Raw genomic sequence first — 24240 nt, 5'->3', positions numbered from 1 at the left:
GGGGGGGCACTTCAGGTTCGGAGGCCCCTCAACATAGAAATTACATGACCAAAAAACAAAACAAAAAACTAATTTTATAATTATTACATTTTTAAAAATAAAGGCCTTAGTCTCGGGGGGGGGGGGGGGGGGGGGGGGGGGGGGGGGGGGGGGGGCGGCAGGGCAATTGCCCCCTTTGCCCTCTTATAAATCCGGCACTGTTTTAGGCAACTTGAAAACTGACAGAATTGTAACCAAAATGAGTTTATTAAGCATTACATCAATATTTCTACACATTTAACATTATATACCTGTACATTAGTAGAACCAGTACTGTATTCACTTAAACTACAATATATAACTAAACAAACCTCCACCACTGAAAACCGGGTGCATTTCCTCTACCATGATTTGCTAAATTTTAATTTTGTCTTAAGTATTTAATCTACTAAAGTTATTTTTCTGTAGCCAGGGCTGGGTTAATTACAGTGTTTTCCATTACTTGGAGACCCCATCGCTGGTTTAGTATATTATTTGTTAGGGGAGTGGTGCTGGGTTCCGGCTGGCGCGACGATTGGGCGGATGGGAGTGGTGGTTTGGGGTGGGTGGGGGGAGGGGGGATGCCACCAGAAATTAGGGGTTAGACACTTAGGCGTAGGCGTTTTGGATTTAGGGAGAGATAGGATTGTCTGGGGCCTTCCCCTGTCCCTCGCTCTCCCTGATCCCCCCCCCCCCCCACCCCCCTCGGCCACGCTGAAGCTACACATGGACCCGGTACCTCCCTATAAAGGTAAATTACTGTTAGTATTATATTTTAATATCAACCTCCTGTGACAACCTTCAATCAACAACCTCCAACCTCGTTCCAGATAGGGCTTAGAGTTTGTTGTATTATTTTAATTTAGAACGCCCATTTAAAATGGTGAAAAATTTATTAGTCTAGGAACATTTTGGATATAATAATAGTTTTTAAATAAATTTTTGGACTACACCTTCAAAACTTTTTTTTTTTAAAATATAGTTAAATTTGTCCCCCTATATATATTTTTAATTTTTGAGTAAAATTCTAAATTATCCCGTTAAATTTTCTGTCCCGGAGTAGACCTCTGGCTATCCAGAACTCGACCCCGGGACAGACATGCTTGAAACCTTCGTGGTATGGAAGCATGTGAATAAATAAATGAATGAATGAACCACTGAAAGGAACTATTCCAGGTTTGCTGCTGTTGTAATATGTTTCCCACTAATAGTATCTTTAACAGCAAATATTACATATTAAATACCTTTTCTTCTTGACAACATCAGTGTCCATAGTATGTATATTCATTGTGTTTTGGGTTGGTCATAATGTTGGTAGCACATGCAGTTCAAACTTCATTTTACTTCCCTGTATTATTAAAAAACAATTAGCACAGGAAATTAATGAGGAGTAAAATCCAGTTTGAGCTCCATTCAGGATGACCAGAAATACATGGAATATTCTGATATTCTAAACAAAATGTGTTTAATAGCTTTTATTAGTAAAAAATAAGAAGTTACAATAGCAGCAAATTCTGGATAGTGTCTTTAGATTAACACACACGTGCATTTACAGAATATTGCCTGGTATCAGACTAACAACTGATAGTCTCATTCACTATCTTAGCAACTTTGTATTCAAATTTGTCAACTGCAGCTTTAGCCTGGTCGAGTAACTGGGAGTAGCTTGCTGTGATCTGTTCTACACACAGTGTTGACGACACATCTTCACCTAGTGTCTTCTGCATCTTCTGTTTGTCATTTTCTGGACCAACAGACAAATCATCCAATCCTAAGTCTGCGACCACCTCTCTTGAATCGCTGTAACAAATCCGACAAACGTCGCGGCCATCGCACGAACACACAGACACATCCTGGGACAGACTTGACTGAACTGTAGCAAGCTCGGAACACTTGGCCGTCACCGACGTCTTGAGATCCTTTTCAAAACCAGTCACTTCCTGCAGAATTGATTCCAGCTCGGCACAAGTTGTCTCCCTTAGACTAACACTGCCATCCTTGAGTTGACCGACCGCGAGAAGGGCGCCGACCTTTCCACGCAGGTTTCCTAGACTGTAGTAGAGACTGACAGCCCGACAGTAGCCAGCATTGAATCCCTCCTGCATGGACCGCTCCTCGCCTTCCGTAACCCCGTTTCTAAAGCCTTCCTTGACGACGTGCGACCTCACCCTGTTCCAGTCTCTCTGCTGTAGCAGGCTCTCTTCTGCATCTTCGTCAAACACATCGTCAAGGGAGTCGCTCGTCGCCATGGTGCTTCAGTCACCGACAGATTCAGAGCTGACAGATTCAGAGCTTTCACCAGTACGTTAATAGTTCTCACTTCTACGCTGTATAGTAATTAGAATATCCAAACACCCTATAAGTTAACATGGACAGGACAACTGATTGAACACTTTCCGATTAACTGGAAAATGCACACAAATTAAAGTAGAAATAAACATGTTTAAATAACATTGAGAAAGTTGTTACGATGTGGGTGAGTACGTGTTTGAACCAAAACCAGTCTGTGCTGTAAGACTATTAGTAAAGGGCACCAGTCAGCTAAGAACACTTTCAGCAGTCCAGTGAGTGTAATCAAAAGAAATAGTTGTTATGACATCAGTACAATTCTTGTGCTAGTCTGAACTAAACATCTATCAAGACATTTTACAAAACAGTACTTTCCAAACAACTGATTGACCAATTTATGTTGTATATTGACAAAAATATTTATGGAGTTTTGGGCAATCTATAAAAAAAATCCCAGCAGATTGTAAGATGATAGGAAAACCAAGTGGCTGATGAATCTGAGTTGGGTGCTTATTAAAAATGTGAGATTGCGAGCACAGCATACAAAAGGTGACAATGAGGAAAGAGATGTATTAGTGGACTACAGTCCTGCCCCGCCCAGACAAGCTGGAGACTTTCCTATCTTCTTCTCCGACTGTTCCCACTGATCCGGAGTCTTCGCCTGAAAGATCAAAAAAAACCCAAAACACCCCCAGTTAATCATATGTTTATTTCATATAACTTCCCATTTAAAAAATACTGACAAATTGTTGTAGATTTTACGCATGTTTATCCAATATTTCTTTACCAGTAAAAGAAATAAGATTTCCAAAAACTTTGTATACAAAAATCTGGCTATAGGCCTTTGTGGTCTTATAATGATGCCAAACATTTCCCATGTAGTTATCTCCCCTGAATGTAGTTTAATATCTCAACAGGTAAAAATCCAGTAGGTACATTTTTGTATATAAACAATATTAATTGGACTGTAACACATGTCTGACTGTGTGAGCATTTCTAATGACTAAAATTACATATGAAATGGGTTATTTTGTGTAGAATATCTGATTCAGTGTCTGTCAATACAAATTGTTTCTGATAGCATGCATGTTTCTAGAAGTAGAGTCTTGATTTCACTTCCAACTAATTTCGTATAGACGTAAAAATGTATATTAGGAAGTAAAATGAAGTTTTAGCTACTACAGTGAAACCTCTCAAACCGGACCCTCTATAAATGCGAATCCCCTCAAAACCGGACCCTCTATAAACGGGGGATTGACCCTTTATAAACAGGAATCCCCTCAAAACCGGACCCTCTATAAACGGGGGGATTGACCCTCTATAAACAGGAATCCCCTCAAAACCAGCCCCTTTATAAATGGGAATCCCCTCAAAACCGGACCCTCTATAAGCGGGGGGATTGACCCTCTATAAACAGGAATCCCTTCAAAACCAGCCCCTTTATAAATGGGAATCCCCCAAAACCGGACCCTCTATAAACGGGGGGATTGACCCTCTATAAACAGGAATCCCCTCAAAACCGGACCCTTTATAAACGGGGGGATTGACCCTCTATAAACAGGAATCCCCTCAAAACCAGACCCTCTATAAACGGGGGATTGACCCTCTATAAACAGGAATCCCGTCAAAACCGGACCCTCTATAAACGGGGGGATTGACCCTCTATAAAGAGGAATCCCCTCAAAACCAGCCCATTTATAAATGGGGGATTGACCCTCTATAAACAGGAATCCCCTCAAAACCGGACCCTCTATAAACGGGGGATTGACCCTCTATAAATGGGAATCCCCTCAAAACCGGACCCTCTATAAACGGGAATCCCCTCAAAACCGGACATTTTTCATGGCCCCTTTTTAAATATCTGTACAGAAGAGAACCTCTCTAAACTGGATACCTCATAAAACCGGACCATTTATGACAGCCAATAGCCGATGTGTATTTTTGTGCTGGGGTGTCGTTAAACATACATTCATTCCATTTGACTTGGTCCCGAGGATGTCTAGTTTCGAGGAGTTTCACTGTATGAACATTAGGCCAAACAGAAACACGATGAATAGACAAGACTGATATTCTCAACAACAACATGTATTTAACAAGTACATTTAGTTGTTATTTACATGTATAAGGGCTCCGTTACTCAGAAACATGTATTACAATGGCAGCAAACCCAGAACTGTTCCTCTAAAGATTAACACTGTCAAGGATGTTTGTATGAATGTATATACTATAAAGATTAACACTGTCAAGGATGTATGTATGAATGTATATACTCTAAAGATTAACACTGTCAAGGATGTATGTATGAATGTATATACTCTAAAGATTACCAGTCAAGGATGTATGTATGAATGTATATTTTACCACTATTGAGAGAGCATGCACTGATCCACCAAGTTCCTCCTTCAATGTTTCATTAACCATTCGGTGCCTCTGAAAGAACCAAAACAGTTCACTGTGGAAAACAGCATTTAAAAGAAAGTACAAATAAATCAGTGGTCAAGTGTCCAGTAACTGTGAAACCCTGTCAGTGGAATGTGAGAAAATAATAATCCACTGCCACCATGCAGGTTTCTCCTGGTTCAAAGGAAAATGTCTTGTACACACATTTCCACACACCCTCCCTGACCCACACATTTTGTATACTCTTTTACGACAGGCAGCAAAGTATCTTTTATTTGCGCTTCCCACAGGCAGGACAGCACAAACCATGGCCTTTGTTGAACCAGTTATGGATCACTGGTCGGTACAAGTGGTTTACACCTACCCACTGAGCCTTGCAGAGCACTCACTCAGGGTTTGGAGTTGGTATCTGTATTAAAAATCCCATGTCTCGACTGGGATCTGAACCCAGTACCTACCAGCCTGTAGACCGACGGCCTAACTACGACACCACCGAGGCCAGTCGCTTATGCCAACAGAGGATAATAAAGACCATGATCTTTAACATGCCAGTGGTTTGAATGGGAAACAACCCAATGGGTTCATCTCACACAATTACTCTATCACTGTGTTACATGATGTTATATTCTAAATAAAAAAAGACTAATGATTTTGTTTGTTTCCTGATTTTTAAACAATGGAGAATTTGTGTCCAAGGCCCACTTTCCATTAATGTGATTCTATATCTGTGTTTTAACAAGCAGATTCCTATACATATTTGTGTCCAAGGCCCACTTTCCATTAATGTGACTCTATATCTGTGTTTTAACAAGCAGATTCCTATACATATTTGTGTCCAAGGCCCACTTTCCATTAATGTGATTCTATATCTGTGTTTTAACAAGCAGATTCCTATACATATTTGTGTCCAAGGCCCACTTTCCATTAATGTGATTCTATATCTGTGTTTTAACAAGCAGATTCCTATACATATTTGTGTCCAAGGCCCACTTTCCATTAATGTGATTCTATATCTGTGTTTTAACAAGCAGATTCCTATACATATTTGTGTCCAAGGCCCACTTTCCATTAATGTGATTCTATATCTGTGTTTTAACAAGCAGATTCCTATACATATTTGTGTCCAAGGCCCACTTTCCATTAATGTGACTCTATATCTGTGTTTTAACAAGCAGATTCCTATACATATTTGTGTCCAAGGCCCACTTTCCATTAATGTGATTCTATATCTGTGTTTTAACAAGCAGATTCCTATACATATTTGTGTCCAAGGCCCACTTTCCATTAATGTGACTCTATATCTGTGTTTTAACAAGCAGATTCCTATACATATTTGTGTCCAAGGCCCACTTTCCATTAATGTGACTCTATATCTGTGTTTTAACAAGCAGATTCCTATACATATTTGTGTCCAAGGCCCACTTTCCATTAATGTGACTCTGTATCTGTGTTTTAACAAGCAGATTCCTATACATATTTGTGTCCAAGGCCCACTTTCCATTAATGTGATTCTGTATCTGTGTTTTAACAAGCAGATTCCTATACATATTTGTGTCCAAGGCCCACTTTCCATTAATGTGATTCTGTATCTGTGTTTTAACAAGCAGATTCCTATACATATTTGTGTCCAAGGCCCACTTTCCATTAATGTGATTCTATATCTGTGTTTTAACAAGCAGATTCCTATACATATTTGTTTTTTTCTCCCCACTGCCCACTTTCCTTTTTACTCCTTCGAATTCCATCTCATTTCTCCCCGATCTGGCAACTCATCCTATCTTTCAACTTCTTTCGCTGTCCACCTCCACATCCCAGTCCTTGTCTCTCAAACCGCGACAGGTGCTGGTCTCTTGTGGTTATCCGTGCCACACACCTGCCATTCCCCATCAGCTTTTAGCTGTGGGCTTAGACTGACCACTTCGGAGCGTGTTCAGTAGTTACTTTGGCATTGTTAAGAGACACTTGATTCCTATACATATTACTTAGTTTCATTTGATTTATTATTAAGAATACTTATTATACCAGGTACTCCACGTCCCTTTCCCTAGAAACTTTCTACCACATGTTGGTGATTATAATTTTATTTCTATAATCCCTACAACACACATTATAAAGCAGAGGATTCTCTGCTAGAAGGTTCATTGATGTCTTATTCTGTTGCAAGCTTCAAAATCGTTTCAATATTGTTGTCCATGTTCCCGGACAAATAATACAACAGATTTTGACAATTACCTTCCCAATTAAGCCACATTATGATATCACCCAATGGACAATGCACATAAAAATTTCTCATTAATCAATTTTTTTTGTTTCACACACTGAATGACCATGTGCAGAGACATGTATATAATAAAGGTAAATTGTATATGCACTATATCGATTAACTCATGTGCGATATATTCATGCCAAACATAAAAACAGAGGTTATTATCAGAGTGTTTTTTGGTATCGTCAATATTGACAATAATGAAACACATAGGGGTAATAATCTCTTTATCATATAATCTCAAGCTTAATACAACGGAATACGCAACTTTACTTTCAGTCAGTCATTACCCAATATTCAAATGACGTAAGAATATGTAACACAGTGTCTTTTTTAATGGAAATGATGGCAAACTCTAATGACATCATTTTAGATGCCCATACATAATAATAAACTAGTGTTTACTAGTATAAATTAACGGGATTTTTTGTTTTCTGAAATCTGGACAGCTTTCAGTGTAAAGTTGCTACTGAAATGTTTTTGTTTGATGACTATGAATATATACATCAGTTATGTGACTGTCACTGTAGTACATTTGCTAAAATGTCAATAAACCTAGTGCTGTTACCTCGATTATTTTACATTTAATTTACAAAGCTATCAAATTCTGAAAGTATGTGATCTAAAAAACATCACATTCTTTGATTGCACTGGATATGCTAGCTAATATATGATAAGTATAGTTATTTTGACACATGGCCTAGATTTGTTAGAGAAACATTCTCCACATGGGCTGTCTCTACCAAGAGCAGCACAGGATCTTTTAAATTAACTATTCACAGGACAGCACATACCATGGCCTTTGATTCAGCAGTCCTAAAATTATTCATATTATGTGAGTACCACTGAGCCACACCCTCCCTACCAAGTGATAGTCACAGAGATGGACAGACAAACAGACAGACTGACAGACTGAATCAACCAATGGTCTTGATACTGTAAGCCCAGGCTCTATTTGACAGAAACCAGTGTCAAAGCTGATCTGTGCCTTTCACTCATTCAACAAGCATTCTAAGAATACTGCTAAAGCTGATCTGTGCCTTTCACTCATTCAACAAGCATTCTGAGAATACTGCTAAAGCTGATCTGTGCCTTTCACTCATTCAACAAGCATTCTGAGAATACTGCTAAAGCTGATCTGTGCCTTTCACTCATTCAACAAGCATTCTGAGAAAACTGCTAAAGCTGATCTGTGCCTTTCACTCATTCAACAAGCATTCTGAGAAAACTGCTAAAGCTGATCTGTGCCTTTCACTCATTCAACAAGCATTCTGAGAAAACTGCTAAAGCTGATCTGTGCCTTTCACTCATTCAACAAGCATTCTGAGAAAACTGCTAAAGCTGATCTGTGCCTTTCACTCATTCAACAAGCATTCTGAGAAAACTGCTAAAGCTGATCTGTGCCTTTCACTCATTCAACAAGCATTCTGAGAAAATTGCTAAAGCTGATCTGTGCCTTTCACTCATTCAACAAGCATTCTGAGAAAATTGCTAAAGCTGATCTGTGCCTTTCACTCATTCAACAAGCATTCTGAGAATACTGCTAAAGCTGATCTGTGCCTTTCACTCATTCAACAAGCATTCTGAGAATACTGCTAAAGCTGATCTGTGCCTTTCACTCATTCAACAAGCATTCTGAGAATACTGCTAAAGCTGATCTGTGCCTTTCACTCATTCAACAAGCATTCTGAGAATACTGCTAAAGCTGATCTGTGCCTTTCACTCATTCAACAAGCATTCTGAGAATACTGCTAAAGCTGATCTGTGCCTTTCACTCATTCAACAAGCATTCTGAGAATACTGCTAAAGCTGATCTGTGCCTTTCACTCATTCAACAAGCATTCTGAGAATACTGCTAAAGCTGATCTGTGCCTTTCACTCATTCAACAAGCATTCTGAGAATACTGCTAAAGCTGATCTGTGCCTTTCACTCATTCAACTGCATTCTGAGAATACTGCTAAAGCTGATCTTGCCTTTCACTCATTCAACATGCATTCTGAGAATACTGCTAAAGCTGATCTGTGCCTTTCACTCATTCAACATGCATTCTGAGAATACTGCTAAAGCTGATCTGTGCCTTTCACTCATTCAACAAGCATTCTGAGAATACTGCTAAAGCTGATCTGTGCCTTTCACTCATTCAACAAGCATTCTGAGAATACTGCTAAAGCTGATCTGTGCCTTTCACTCATTCAACAAGCATTCTGAGAATACTGCTAAAGCTGATCTGTGCCTTTCACTCATTCAACAAGCATTCTGAGAATACTGCTAAAGCTGATCTGTGCCTTTCACTCATTCAACAAGCATTCTGAGAATACTGCTAAAGCTGATCTGTGCCTTTCACTCATTCAACAAGCATTCTGAGAATACTGCTAAAGCTGATCTGTGCCTTTCACTCATTCAACAAGCATTCTGAGAATACTGCTAAAGCTGATCTGTGCCTTTCACTCATTCAACAAGCATTCTGAGAATACTGCTAAAGCTGATCTGTGCCTTTCACTCATTCAACAAGCATTCTGAGAATACTGCTAAAGCTGATCTGTGCCTTTCACTCATTCAACAAGCATTCTGAGAATACTGCTAAAGCTGATCTGTGCCTTTCACTCATTCAACAAGCATTCTGAGAATACTGCTAAAGCTGATCTGTGCCTTTCACTCATTCAACATGCATTCTGAGAATACTGCTAAAGCTGATCTGTGCCTTTCACTCATTCAACAAGCATTCTGAGAATACTGCTAAAGCTGATCTGTGCCTTTCACTCATTCAACAAGCATTCTGAGAATACTGCTAAAGCTGATCTGTGCCTTTCACTCATTCAACATGCATTCTGAGAATACTGCTAAAGCTGATCTGTGCCTTTCACTCATTCAACAAGCATTCTGAGAATACTGCTAAAGCTGATCTGTGCCTTTCACTCATTCAACAAGCATTCTGAGAATACTGCTAAAGCTGATCTGTGCCTTTCACTCATTCAACAAGCATTCTGAGAATACTGCTAAAGCTGATCTGTGCCTTTCACTCATTCAACAAGCATTCTGAGAATACTGCTAAAGCTGATCTGTGCCTTTCACTCATTCAACAAGCATTCTGAGAATACTGCTAAAGCTGATCTGTGCCTTTCACTCATTCAACAAGCATTCTGAGAATACTGCTAATGCAATACATGTCGCCTACTGGGCCCAAATTGTTTTCCTATATTCTAACTTCAAGGGTCACAACACTGTGAAAAATGGGTAAATTGCCATGAATGTTAAACTTGATCTGTAACAGTACGGTACACGATAAAGCTATACACAAAATTTCACCTCAAGCAACACGTTGTCTTTACATGCAGTGACAATTTACAACCACACACTTGTGGCATCAGGTGTGTGTGCAAATATAATTTTATTTTTTTCTGCTACACAAAAATGCCTTATTTGACACATATATATGCATATTCAAGATAGAATCATTAAGACAATTGAAAACTTTTAGTAAAATCTTCACTTTGGAAGTGTAAGATTTTTATTGGCGCACTAAATACACCATTTTATTAACAGTGAGTGTCTTACCTTGATGACCGGCTGATTAGCGAAGGCTTCAGACACCACCAACACTTTGAAGTGAGTTTCAGATCCTGAAAAAATTACAACAGTAAACAGTATTAAACCAAAATATACAATATGTTTTGCACAACATAACCGACAAACAAAACTGATGGAAGATATATACTCTGTCAAAAAAGAAATGCATAGGTGAAATATTCATGGAATTATCTCTTTATTTATGATCGTATCACAGTCAAATTTGACATGAGTATGTGACATTGTTCTTGCTATGGACTGACGTCAGTGGAGGCGTTTTCGTCAACAAACAGCGTCGCACGAGGGTGCTGAAATCAGTACCTTGTGTGGCCACCAGCAGCAGCAATCACTGCGCGACATCTCCTTGGCATAGACTGAATGAGTCTCTGAATCTGGGGAATCCTAGCCCATTCTTCCAGCAGTGCATGTGACAGTATGCGGCCTGGCATTGTCCTGCTGAAAGAGTTCTCTCTGTCGATCCAAAATATGAAGCATGTGACGGCGAAGAATTTCATTTCGGTAGCATACAGCTGTCAGGTTGCCGTGTACGAACACTTCTGCCAGTGTATGAGATGGCTCCCCACATCATGACACTCCCTCACCCAAATCTGTCAATTTGGGCGACGCAGTTGTTGGCAAAACGTTCATTGTGGCGTCTATAAACACGCTGTTGTCCATCACGTCGCTGTAGAAGGAAATGTGACTCGTCGCTGAACCATACTCGCTACCAGTTTCCAAAGTTCCACCCCTGTACATTCGTGCTCCAGCGAACATGTAAATGTCGATGTTGACATCGCAGGTCAGGGCCAGCATACTGTCTCCTAGCCCATAAATCAGCTTCTTGAAGTCGGTTCCAAATGGTTTTTGCAGACACCCTTCTCAAACCAGGTATGCGTCAAGTAGTGTTCATGGCTGTGGCAGTACGGTGACGCAAGTGCAGAACCCGGATTTAGCAATCTTGTGTTGCAGTTGTTATGCGAGGTCTTCCACTTCTGGGCCGGTCTTCAGCTGATTGAAACTGCTGGTACATGTCCCAGAGATGTGAAATGGTGCTCTGATGGACGTTCATGTGGCATGCGACTGCTGACTGTGATTCACCTAACTGGAGGCTGCCTATTGCAATGTTTCGATTTGGCAGGCTTAGTCTTGGCATCTTGTAACTTGTCTACATCAAAATGGAAAGGAGGCATCATTGCGAGCATTGCAGCTTTAAATACCCATCACTACCCCAATCTCCCCCCCCCCCCCACCCCCCTGAGTTTCAAGTGCATTTGCCAAAATCTGACCATTTCACGGCGATTTCCTGCAATTGTCACACAACATGCATTAAATTTGTTTTAGGGTGCATTTGGGCATGCTGTCCCATTCCAGGAACATTAACAAACATGGTCATTCAGCAACATTGTATAAAAAAAACTATATTTTGTAAAATCAAACACTTTTTTTCTTTCCCTATCACCTATGCGTTTCTTTTTTGACTGAGTATATATACTATATATCAGTTTAACTTTCCATTTACTGCTTTTTGTGTGTGTGTGTGTATGGTGGGTTTTTTTAATATTAATTGAAGTGTACAGGGGTAGTCATGGTTACAGTTCTCAGACATTGAAATAATCATAGTGCTCAATAACCCATGTACAGGTTACCCTAATGTATGGGCCTGGTAATCTAGAGGTTACCACACATTTAAAATGAAGTTTACCATTGATATTATCATCTCTTCACAAAATAGGCTGATACATTGATTAATTAATTATCGGCTACTGGATGTCAAACATTTGGTCATTCTGAGAAAACCTCTTCCAGTAGCAACACGAGATCTTTTATATGCACTTTCCCAAAGACAGGAAAGCACATACCACGGCCTTTACCAGTTATGATGCACTGGTTGGAACGGAAAAAAAACCCAATTAGATGAATGGATCCACCGAGGTGATCTTTGTTATTTACTCATATCAGCAGGGCGGGACGAAGCCTAGTGCTTCAAACCTCGCTTCATGTGTGGTCAATCTAGGATCAATCCCTGTTGGTGGACCCATTGAGCTATTTCTTGTTTTTAGCCAGTGCAACAGGACTGGAACATATATATCAAAGGCCATCGTATGTGCTATCCTGTCTGTGGGATGGACAAATATACAGAGTAGAGAATACCACATGAGTGGCCATTATATTCCATTTATCTTACAACTCATTTTAAAACGTATCTAACATGGTACATATAAATTTTGTGACTTGGTATATGTCTTTAAAACTCAGTAATGTCTTGATATACATATTAACATTATTCATTATAGTTATATGTCAATTCATTGGTTCCCTTTTGACGCAAAGATATTATACATTGTGTTGTTTTAGCATGACATGTACAGGAGTAACCATGGTAACAGTTCTCAGTGAAGGAGTACAGCATGTACCTTTAGGAACACTGTGCATATAACTCTCATTGATGATGTCAAGCACTTGAGGCTGGAAACAACAGAAAACAAACAAACATAGTGTGATGGCTGGACAGAGCATGTTGATGCATGAAATGACCCAACAGAACAAACAATTGATAAACTAGAGAAAATATTAATATGCATACATGTATTATTAGATTTGTCGATCTGTTTGGTGTTTTATTAATTGCCGTAAACTTTTAAAATATTACTTTGTATTTCCTCTACCTTAATATAAACATATGTGGAACGTCATCAGCCAACGTATTACATGTACCAGTATATCTTTATTAATTGCCGTAAACTTTCCTCTACCTTAATATAAACATATGTGGAACGTAATCAGCCAACGTATTACATGTACCAGTATATCTTTATTAATTGCCGTAAACTTTCCTCTACCTTAATATAAACATATGTGGAACGTAATCAGCCAACGTATTACATGTACCAGTATATCTTTATTAATTGCCGTAAACTTTCCTCTACCGTAATATAAACATATGTGGAACGTAATCAGCCAACGTATTACATGTACCAGTATATCTTTATTAATTGCCGTAAACTTTCCTCTACCTTAATATAAACATATGTGGAACGTAATCAGCCAACGTATTACATGTACCAGTATATCTTTATTAATTGCCGTAAACTTTCCTCTACCTTAATATAAACATATGTGGAACGTAATCAGCCAACGTATTACATGTACCAGTATATCTTTATTAATTGCCGTAAACTTTCCTCTACCGTAATATAAACATATGTGGAACGTAATCAGCCAACGTATTACATGTACCAGTATATCTTTATTAATTGCCGTAAACTTTCCTCTACCTTAATATAAACATATGTGGAACGTAATCAGCCAACGTATTACATGTACCAGTATATCTTTATTAATTGCCGTAAACTTTCCTCTACCTTAATATAAACATATGTGGAACGTAATCAGCCAACGTATTACATGTACCAGTATATCTTTATTAATTGCCGTAAACTTTCCTCTACCGTAATATAAACATATGTGGAACGTAATCAGCCAACGTATTACATGTACCAGTATATCTTTATTAATTGCCAACGTATTACATGTACCAGTATATCTTTATTAATTGCCGTAAACTTTCCTCTACCTTAATATAAACATATGTGGAACGTAATCAGCCAACGTATTACATGTACCAGTATATCTTTATTAATTGCCGTAAACTTTCCTCTACCTTAATATAAACATATGTGGAACGTAATCAGCCAACGTATTACATGTACCAGTATATCTTTATTAATTGCCGTAAACTTTCCTCTACCTTAATATAAACATATGTGGAACGTAATCAGCCAACGTATTACATGTACCAGTATATCTTTATTAATTGCCGTAAACTTTCCTCTACCTTAATATAAACATATGTGGAACGTAATCAGCCAACGTATTACATGTACCAGTATATCTTTATTAATTGCCGTAAACTTTCCTCTACCTTAATATAAACATATGTGGAACGTAATCAGCCAACGTATTACATGTACCAGTATATCTTTATTAATTGCCGTAAACTTTCCTCTACCTTAATATAAACATATGTGGAACGTAATCAGCCAACGTATTACATGTACCAGTATATCTTTATTAATTGCCGTAAACTTTCCTCTACCGTAATATAAACATATGTGGAACGTAATCAGCCAACGTATTACATGTACCAGTATATCTTTATTAATTGCCGTAAACTTTCCTCTACCTTAATATAAACATATGTGGAACGTAATCAGCCAACGTATTACATGTACCAGTATATCTTTATTAATTGCCGTAAACTTTCCTCTACCTTAATATAAACATATGTGGAACGTAATCAGCCAACGTATTACATGTACCAGTATATCTTTATTAATTGCCGTAAACTTTCCTCTACCGTAATATAAACATATGTGGAACGTAATCAGCCAACGTATTACATGTACCAGTATATCTTTATTAATTGCCGTAAACTTTCCTCTACCGTAATATAAACATATGTGGAACGTAATCAGCCAACGTATTACATGTACCAGTATATCTTTATTAATTGCCGTAAACTTTCCTCTACCGTAATATAAACATATGTGGAACGTAATCAGCCAACGTATTACATGTACCAGTATATCTTTATTAATTGCCGTAAACTTTCCTCTACCGTAATATAAACATATGTGGAACGTAATCAGCCAACGTATTACATGTACCAGTATATCTTTATTAATTGCCGTAAACTTTCCTCTACCGTAATATAAACATATGTGGAACGTAATCAGCCAACGTATTACATGTACCAGTATATCTTTATTAATTGCCGTAAACTTTCCTCTACCGTAATATAAACATATGTGGAACGTAATCAGCCAACGTATTACATGTACCAGTATATCTTTATTAATTGCCGTAAACTTTCCTCTACCGTAATATAAACATATGTGGAACGTAATCAGCCAACGTATTACATGTACCAGTATATCTTTATTAATTGCCGTAAACTTTCCTCTACCGTAATATAAACATATGTGGAACGTAATCAGCCAACGTATTACATGTACCAGTATATCTTTATTAATTGCCGTAAACTTTCCTCTACCGTAATATAAACATATGTGGAACATAATCAGCCAACGTATTACATGTACCAGTATATCTTTATTAATTGCCGTAAACTTTCCTCTACCGTAATATAAACATATGTGGAACGTAATCAGCCAACGTATTACATGTACCAGTATATCTTTATTAATTGCCGTAAACTTTCCTCTACCGTATAAACATATGTGGAACGTAATCAGCCAACGTATTACATGTACCAGTATATCTTTATTAATTGCCGTAAACTTTCCTCTACCGTAATATAAACATATGTGGAACGTAATCAGCCAACGTATTACATGTACCAGTATATCTTTATTAATTGCCGTAAACTTTCCTCTACCGTAATATAAACATATGTGGAACGTAATCAGCCAACGTATTACATGTACCAGTATATCTTTATTAATTGCCGTAAACTTTCCTCTACCGTAATATAAACATATGTGGAACGTAATCAGCCAACGTATTACATGTACCAGTATATCTTTAATGTTAAGGTATTTAAAGCAGTCTTAAAAGTAGAAGACATACTTTCGTTATATTTATTAAAATTTGATTTGAAAATATTAATAAAAACTGGAAAAAAAGTTAGTTTGTTTTGTTTAATGATACCTCTAGAGCACATTTATTTATTCATCATTGGCTATTGGTTGTCAAATAATTGGTAATTTTGACATATAGTCTTAGAAAGGAAACCATCTACATTTTTCCCATTAGTAGCAAGGGATATTTTACATGCACCATCCCACAGACAGGATAGCACATACCACAGCCTTTGATATACCAGTCATGATGCACTGACTGGAATGATAAATAGCCCAAGACCGACCGCACATCAAGGGAGTGCTTTACCATTGGGCTACGTCTCACCCCCCCCCCCCCCCTAAAAAAAAAGAGAGGAAAATGAATGAATGAATGTTTAACGACACCCCAGCACGAAAAATACATCGACTATTGGGTGTCAAACTATGGTAAATGCAAAATAATTGTGATGATCAACATCAATATAAAAATTCAACAGTTAAATTAAAACACAGTGTAAAGAACTGTGCAAAAATACAAATATCACAGATATATCAAATTAAAATTTAGCATAAAAGTCAGTATCGCGAAGATTAGTTCTGGATGGAATCGAAATGATTCCATCACATTATGTTGGCCAAATATATGTTTTTGAGTTTCTTTACGATGCTTACTCCACCAAAATGTGGCGCACCATCAGGGTACACTGACAGTGCTCACACTGAGGTGGAGGATCTTTCTTTAAGATAAATGAATGGGTCAAGTATATATGACCGATGCGAGCACAACAGAAGACTATTTCATCCTTCCTGCACTGTCTATAGGATGACTGCCACTCTCCCAAGACTGGCTTGATAGCATGAAGCTTGTTCGTAACCGCACCGTCCCAATCATGTTGCCAAGTCGAAAAGATAAATTGGTTAATACTATATTTAAAATCAGTATATGGCACACTAACCCTGGCATGAGGCAAATCCAAAGTAGACTTGCCAACTGAATCTACCTTTTCGTTACAAAAAAAGATAAAAAAAAGAGAGGAAAAAGTAGGCACCAAGTTACAATGTAGGAACAGTAGATGGCAGTTTTGAAAACTACACCTGACTCCTCCTTCACTGTGAAAGTAACTCGCTAATCAGCACAGCTCTAAGTAACATTTACCTTATAGCAGTCGGTCAGCTTTCTTCTTATTGAGCTTTCTACTGGTTTCTAAAAAAACACATAAGAAGAAATCACAGTACGGTAATTATATCATATTGTGTAAAGAATAATTTGTTATACCGGTATATACATGTATATGCATATAATGTCATGTACTGGGAGTTAAAGAAAACATTAAGGATTGTTTATGATCTTTTTTAGGTTCATATAGACATGACAAAGCATGACAAAATTTTGAGTTGGTTTTGTTTAACGACACCACTATACAGCACGTTGGTTTATTAATCATCGGCTATTGGATGTCAAATATTTGATAATTCTGACATATAATCTTAGAAAGGAAACCTGCTACATCAATGATTTTTTCCATCAATAGCACAGGATTTTTTACAGAGAGGATAGCACATACCACAGCCTTTGATATACCGGTCATGGAGAATGTACTGGGATGAAAAATAGACTAAATCAGCCCACTGATGGGGTTCGATCCTAGACAGCCCACACATCAGGCATGCACTTCACCACTGGGCTAGGTCCTGACCCTTCACACAGTTTACGCATGGTACAACCGTGTCCGGTCAGCGCGTCCGGTGTATCGGCGTGTCCGGTGTATCGGCGTGTCCGGTGTATCGGCGCACTTGGTATTTTGCTTGAGTATGCTTAGGAAGTTGTCATGTTGTCGGAGTTTTTAACGAATTAAAGTTCAATTCCTTTTTCAATAAGTATCAACATATTTATTGTTAAGGGTGCAATTTTTTTTTTTTTAGAATTATCAATAATTATATAATAATTTCAAAATAAATAATTCACCTGTTTTCGTGTTTATAAACGCGAAGTAGGTCATCCTTATTGATATTAAGAATGTTAAAACCAGTCTAAAAACACCTTTCCCACATTTTAAAAATTATAGTAAACAGTATAAATGTAATTATTTTTGTTCGGTTATTTTTTATTTAAACCGAAAAAGAAAACACAGACAAATGCAAACAAACCGAAAATTGTACACCTTCATTGACAGTCATTCCAGTTCACAATTGTCACATTGTTATCAAAAAAATAAAAGCGAAATAAGATCCATGTGTGTGCACAATCTATCCGAGAAAAATAAAAATCCATGTAGGCATCTTAGCCATGCATGACAATGAACATGTATGCATCTGCAGTACTGTGCCACTCAAGAAAACGATTCCGAAACTGATCATGAGATGGGTAATGTGTGATCGTTCATTTTCATAGTAATATTTTTAACAAGACAAAACAAAAAAGTACTAAAATAATTCTGGGACAATAGTGTAGCGTTTATAGGCTAAAAGTGAGGTCATGGGCGGTTTACAAATAGCGGGGTCAACGATCCACATCTACTGCGCCGAATCACCGGACATGCAAATCGTTTTGGATACAAGGGGGTGCCTATATTTATGCACCATTTTAAAATATTTATTTACTACAGACATAAAACAGTTTGTAGTGTATTTCAGATTATGCACTTCTTCATTGGTGAGAGACGCATTTTATTAAATATTTCACAATGTTCATATAGAAAATGGTCCTTGAAAGCTTAGGTGCGCCGATACACCGGACAGCACTGTATTGATTTATAGCCTACCCTTCAGATTGTTAGATTTAGTGCCAATTGTTTGCAAAACAATATCTGGCTCCGTCGGGAGAGTGTTCGCCTGAGGTGCTTATCCTCTTGGTGGACCCATTATCTCACTAGTTTTTCCCCATTCCGATCAGTGTCCCATCAAAGGCCATGGTACATGCTGTCCTGTATGTGGGAAAGTGTATATAAAAGAACCCTTGCTGCTAATGGAAAAAATGTAGCAGATTTCTTGTGAAAATCATGTGTCATCATAACCCAGGGCAAGCTCTGGCTTTCGCCAAATTCGCCAACTGCGAACTTTAAAAACATTTATTTCATAAACATTTTGTATAAAACATTTTAAACCACATCCAACATCCAATTAATAATAAATCAATGTGCTCTAGTAGCGTCATTAAACAAAACTAACTTTAGATTTGTTTTGTGTGCTAAGTAATTACAATGATAAACTGGGTCTCAAAGTAGAGGTGGAGTCTGGTGAAGCTATACAGTGAAACCTCTCAAAACCAGACCCTCTATAAACTGGAATACCCTCAAAACCGGACCCTCTATAAACTGGAATACCCTAAAAACCGGACCCTCTATAAACTGGAATACTCTCAAAACCGGACCCTCTATAAACTGGAATACTCTCAAAACCGGACCCTCTATAAACTGGAATACCCTCTAAACTGGAATACCCTCAAAACCGGACCCTCTATAAACTGGAATACCCTCAAAACCGGACCCTCTATAAACTGGAATACCCTCAACGCCGGACATTTTTCATGGTCCCTTTTTTAAATATCTGTACAGAAGAGAACCTCCCTAAACCAGATACCCCTTAAAACCAGACATTATACTTGGTCCAGAGGTTGTCCGGTTTAGAGGTGGTTTCACTGTACCATTTAAACGGTTCGAGATAAACCTGTGTAAGGTGACCTCTAAAGACAGGTGGGTGTTTAACAGGTGTCTGACTGAGGCGGTTTCACTGTACCATTTAAACGGTTCGAGATAAACCTGTGTACGGTGACCTCTAAAGACAGGTGGGTGTTTAACAGGTGTCTGACTGAGGCGGTTTCACTGTACCATTTAAACGGTTCGAGATAAACCTGTGTACGGTGACCTCTAAAGACAGGTGGGTGTTTAACAGGTGTCTGACTGAGGCGGTTTCACTGTACCATTTAAACGGTTCGAGATAAACCTGTGTACGGTGACCTCTAAAGACAGGTGGGTGTTTAACAGGTGTCTGACTGAGGCGGTTTCACTGTACCATTTAAACAGTTCGAGATAAACCTGTGTACGGTGACCTCTAAAGACAGGTGGGTGTTTAACAGGTGTCTGACTGAGGCGGTTTCACGGAACTGTGATGGTGATACTCACGTCAGCTGTAACGACACTACTCATGGCTATATAGCGGGAAAACAGCGGTAAACGGACAAAAGCGTCTAACACACGCTGCCTTGGGATATGATGAAGAGCTGAAAAACAAAAACAGATCAGTTCACTATTAATGTAATATATAAATATAACATTAAGAGGCATTCTGAGAGTACTGCTAAAGCAATACATGTCCTCTACTAGGCCCAAAATGTCTTCGTATCTCCTAAATTCAAGGGTCTTAACTCTGTGAAAAATTAGTAAATTGCTATAAAAGTTAAAATTGATAAAGTCATACACAAACATTTAGCCAGTACCAATGCTACATGAAGAAACCTGACACCCCTATGCAAAACTGCATTACAGTTTGCATTTATCATGATGAATTTTACTGGCAGAATGTAAGAAATTACATTTCAGGACATGCCCCCAGACCTCTTTAGAAGCTTGCACACTTGAAGGTCGATATGCGAACATGCCCCCCACCCCCAACTCAAAATTTTCAGGAGGTGCACGCCCCCAGACCTCTCTAGAAGCTCACACACTTGAAGCCTCGACATGTCAACATGCCCCCATCCCCAATTCAAAATTTTCAGGTGCACGCCCCCAGACCTCTCTAGAAGCTTGCACACTTGAAGCCTCGACATGTCAACATGCCCCCACCCCCAATTCAAAATTTTCAGGAGCATGCCCCCAGACCTCTCTAGAAGCTTGCACACTTGAAGCATCGACATGTCAACATGCCCCCATCCCCAATTCAAAAATTTCAGGAGCATGCCCCCAGACCTCTCTAGAAGCTTGCACAGTTGAAGCCTCGATATGTCAAACTGCCCCCATCCCCAATTCAAAATTTTCAAGAGTATGCCCCCAGACCTCTCTAGAATCTCATGCACTTGGAGCCTCAACATGTCCCCACACTCAATGTTCACTTACTTCGGCCATGCTTGTGTGTGCATACGTTTTAAAGTTGACAATGTTTTGATTAAACAATGCATTAAAACAGTCCTTGCCTTTTGAAAAAACAAAGGCGAGTGAAAAATCGCACACATCAAAACGCCACAGAGTACTGCGCATCAAATCATGTTCCAGTCACATGGTCTGCGACTTTCTAACAAACGAAACAAAAATTAAATAGTCTGAAATGATCACTGATTAGTTACTATAGTGTGTACATATATACATATATAAATAACATATGCACATTCATTAACCTCTGGCTGAAATAGGCCTACAAATATTTAAATGAAGTTTTATTTCATTTTTTTTAAAGCTAGAAAAGAAAAATAATAGACGCACAAAAATACCTAGGCTTAATAAAAAAAATATAATAGATGTAAAAAAAAAAAAATACCTAGGCTTATTCCTACATACCTATTATCATTACTTTTCCTTCTTTTTATTATTTCATCTAAATTTCTTTTTTTTTTTTTTCTTTTTTTTTAAAGAAAGTACAAAATTACATGATTGGCATTTTTGGGACCTCGCGTAAGCTTTGTAGGCTAACAGTTATGAACTAATCGAGACAATTTTACCAACTTCGCTGATGTCCGTAACGAGTTCATTTGTGTAGGCTACAGAAGCCACTATTTATTTCAATCCCTTTTCTCTTTTTGTGATAACAGTATAAATGAGTTATCCTTATCAAACATTGTGACCTATTACCGTACAAAAGTGGACTGTTTCTAATAATAAATTAAATAGGCAAAAAAGTTTTGAATCAATTGGTACGTCTTCGAAGATGTTTGTTAAACCTGTGTTTTCAGATTTGTATAGCAAAGATAAGTACCAGTCATATATTAAAATCTTGCACGGACGCTACCGTTCTCTTAAAAAAAAAATTAATGGTATTATTAAATGGATCTTTCTATCAGCTATATACGGTAAATAGTGGCAATCAGTATACAAAGTTTTACGTGCACTGTTTGTTAAGTGTAACGTGCGTCATTTTTCACACTCGCCATGGGTTGTCTGATTCCCCTCTCCCCCCCCCCCCCCCCCAGCCCCCAGTTACAGGGCATCAGGTTTCCTTGTGTAGCAATAGTACTTTGTTTTATATCATGATTCGACTCAAGAATAATCAAACTAACGGTCTGTGGCATTAGATTTTGGAAAAAAATTGTATTTTAGACACAGAAGCTGGCGACCATTTGGTTGTCCACTGTTGTCATTGTGCTACATAGACTGCATTCAGGGTTTCTGCCAGAAAGAAAGTTTTGGTTATGGCACTACAGAATTGATTTTTTAAAACGTGGGTGCCAGATAGTCTAGCTAGGGAGTTATGTTAATTTTTGGAAGGTTGCATTCTTTTTTGCTCAAGTTAATAAAATTTTGATCATATGTTCCCATGACCTACCTGAACTAGAAATCCATTGGTAGCATTCTTTCTGACCACTATTATGTCACCCATCTTGAAATTCAAAATGGCCGTTATTTTCATATACCCGGTAATATCTTTATATATCTCCACTCCCATTTAACATAGAAACATATTTTGGGGGTCTATTTAAACATATTATATTAGTGAATTAAAATATTATTTTTTTTATTCATTTCACATAACAACCATCTTGAAATTCAAAATGGACGTCATTCCATTATATTTTTTTTCTCTATCTTTACTCCCAGTAAACACAGAAACATAATTTTGGTGTCAGTTTACATCTATAAGTTCAGATGATTATTTTGTAAAAAGGAAAATTGTTGTCTGATCTTGGCAGCCATCTCGAAATTCAAAATGGCTACATCTTAAAAACAAAAAATTCAAATATCTCAACTCCTGGTTAACGTGGAAGCATAATATTTTGTCCATGTACATTTCTGTATTCCATGCATTGGATGGTTTCAATTATATAGTCATTGAATCATGAAAACAATCTTGAAATTCAATATGGCCGTCATTTTAATACATTTGTCTTATATCTCAACTCATTGTTAATGGAAAAGCACAATTTTGTTGTCTAGATGTATATTTCAGTGGTCAATGAATCTAATTCTTTAGATTTATAGTCATCCAATTATGGCAAACATCTTAAACCTCAAAATGGCAGTCATATGGAAATTCAAAATGGCCACCAATGTAATCATTTGGCAAATACTTTTTCTCCTAGTCTACATACAAATACAACTTTTGTGTTCATTAGTTCATTTTTAGGTCAAATAATTATAATATTGCAATACTAATGACAAACTAATGAAATAAAGGAACATGCCAACTGTAAATTGTAATTCATAATGGCATATTAGGCATCCACTTCATCTGTAATAGTATGCATACTGCAGCAGTCCTCATTGGTTTCACGCTTGCAACACTCTGTACATTGAAGGTTGTGTTACCTATACTAAATTACAGTATATCTATCTGAACACTTACTGACACCACAATTGCATCTGATCATGCAGTTCTACCACAGATTCTGGTGCAGCTTGCACCTCCAACAGCAGTCACAAATATACCAACCCCCTTGACCCATCCAAGTTTGCATGGACCAAGAATGTCCAGATGTAGCATGGCATCTTGAGCTCAGAAATGTGCTTGGAGATGTGCTCTTTGGGTATGCTGTTTTCATACCCCAGAGGTAGGTGGCAACGTTTCCACACTTTCATTTGGTGATGATTTCTTGAACTTCTTTCATCTTAGAGTAGATGCATCAGTTGTAGAAATGACCCTTGTGCTTGTGGAGCTTTTGTGAATACATTGAATTCTCTTCATTGATGTCCACCATCACCAATTGTCCTGTTGACACATATTCAGTTAAAGCATGAACATCTGGTAATCCGAGTCCATCTCTGGATGCAGTTCATTATACAATGTTTGCAGGTTGATCTGGTAGTGATTTACATATAATTATTTGTGTAACCTAATGGTGATAAAAACCCAACAGTCTTAGTCTTTGATGTAGAAATCCATCTCATTGCCTGACCCGATTACTTCATGAGTATGAGGAACCATGAGCATGTTTGCTTCTTCTTGTGTACTGACACCTGTGGTAGGATGGTATT

At 38.0% G+C, this 24240-nt stretch overlaps 2 protein-coding genes across 7 annotated transcripts in view; both read right to left on the bottom strand.

Moving 5' to 3' along the window:
- Positions 1-227: 227 nt before the first annotated feature.
- LOC121379425 lies at positions 228-2271 on the bottom strand. Its single transcript, XM_041508051.1, has one exon. It carries the CDS (start codon positions 2265-2267, stop codon positions 1593-1595), a length of 675 nt encoding a protein of 224 aa, XP_041363985.1. The 5' UTR covers positions 2268-2271; the 3' UTR covers positions 228-1592.
- Positions 2272-2830: 559 nt separating this feature from the next.
- The window catches only part of LOC121379426 (DNA-binding transcriptional regulator BolA-like), a 29060-nt gene continuing 7650 nt past the window's right edge, over positions 2831-24240 (bottom strand). For 4 of the 6 annotated variants that reach the window (XM_041508052.1, XM_041508054.1, XM_041508057.1 and 1 more), the window contains exons 2-7: positions 20245-20342; positions 17280-17327; positions 12956-13007; positions 10530-10594; positions 4669-4737; positions 2831-2968 (exon numbers count right to left, since the gene is read on the bottom strand). In XM_041508052.1, coding sequence (XP_041363986.1) covers positions 2888-2968; positions 4669-4737; positions 10530-10594; positions 12956-13007; positions 17280-17327; positions 20245-20342 — 413 coding nt within the window. In that variant the 3' untranslated portion in view covers positions 2831-2887. Of the gene's footprint in view, positions 2969-4668; positions 4738-10529; positions 10595-12955; positions 13008-17279; positions 17328-20244; positions 20343-21174; positions 21517-21612; positions 21638-24240 lie in introns of those variants that run through there. The other 2 variants (XM_041508053.1, XM_041508055.1) reach the window with 2 other exon arrangements.

The sequence above is a fragment of the Gigantopelta aegis genome, chromosome 8 (genome assembly GCF_016097555.1).
Source record: "Gigantopelta aegis isolate Gae_Host chromosome 8, Gae_host_genome, whole genome shotgun sequence".
Lineage (NCBI taxonomy): Eukaryota > Metazoa > Mollusca > Gastropoda > Neomphalida > Peltospiridae > Gigantopelta > Gigantopelta aegis.
The sequence above is the reverse complement of the archived record's forward strand: the minus strand, read 5'-3'. Positions and strand labels throughout refer to the sequence as shown.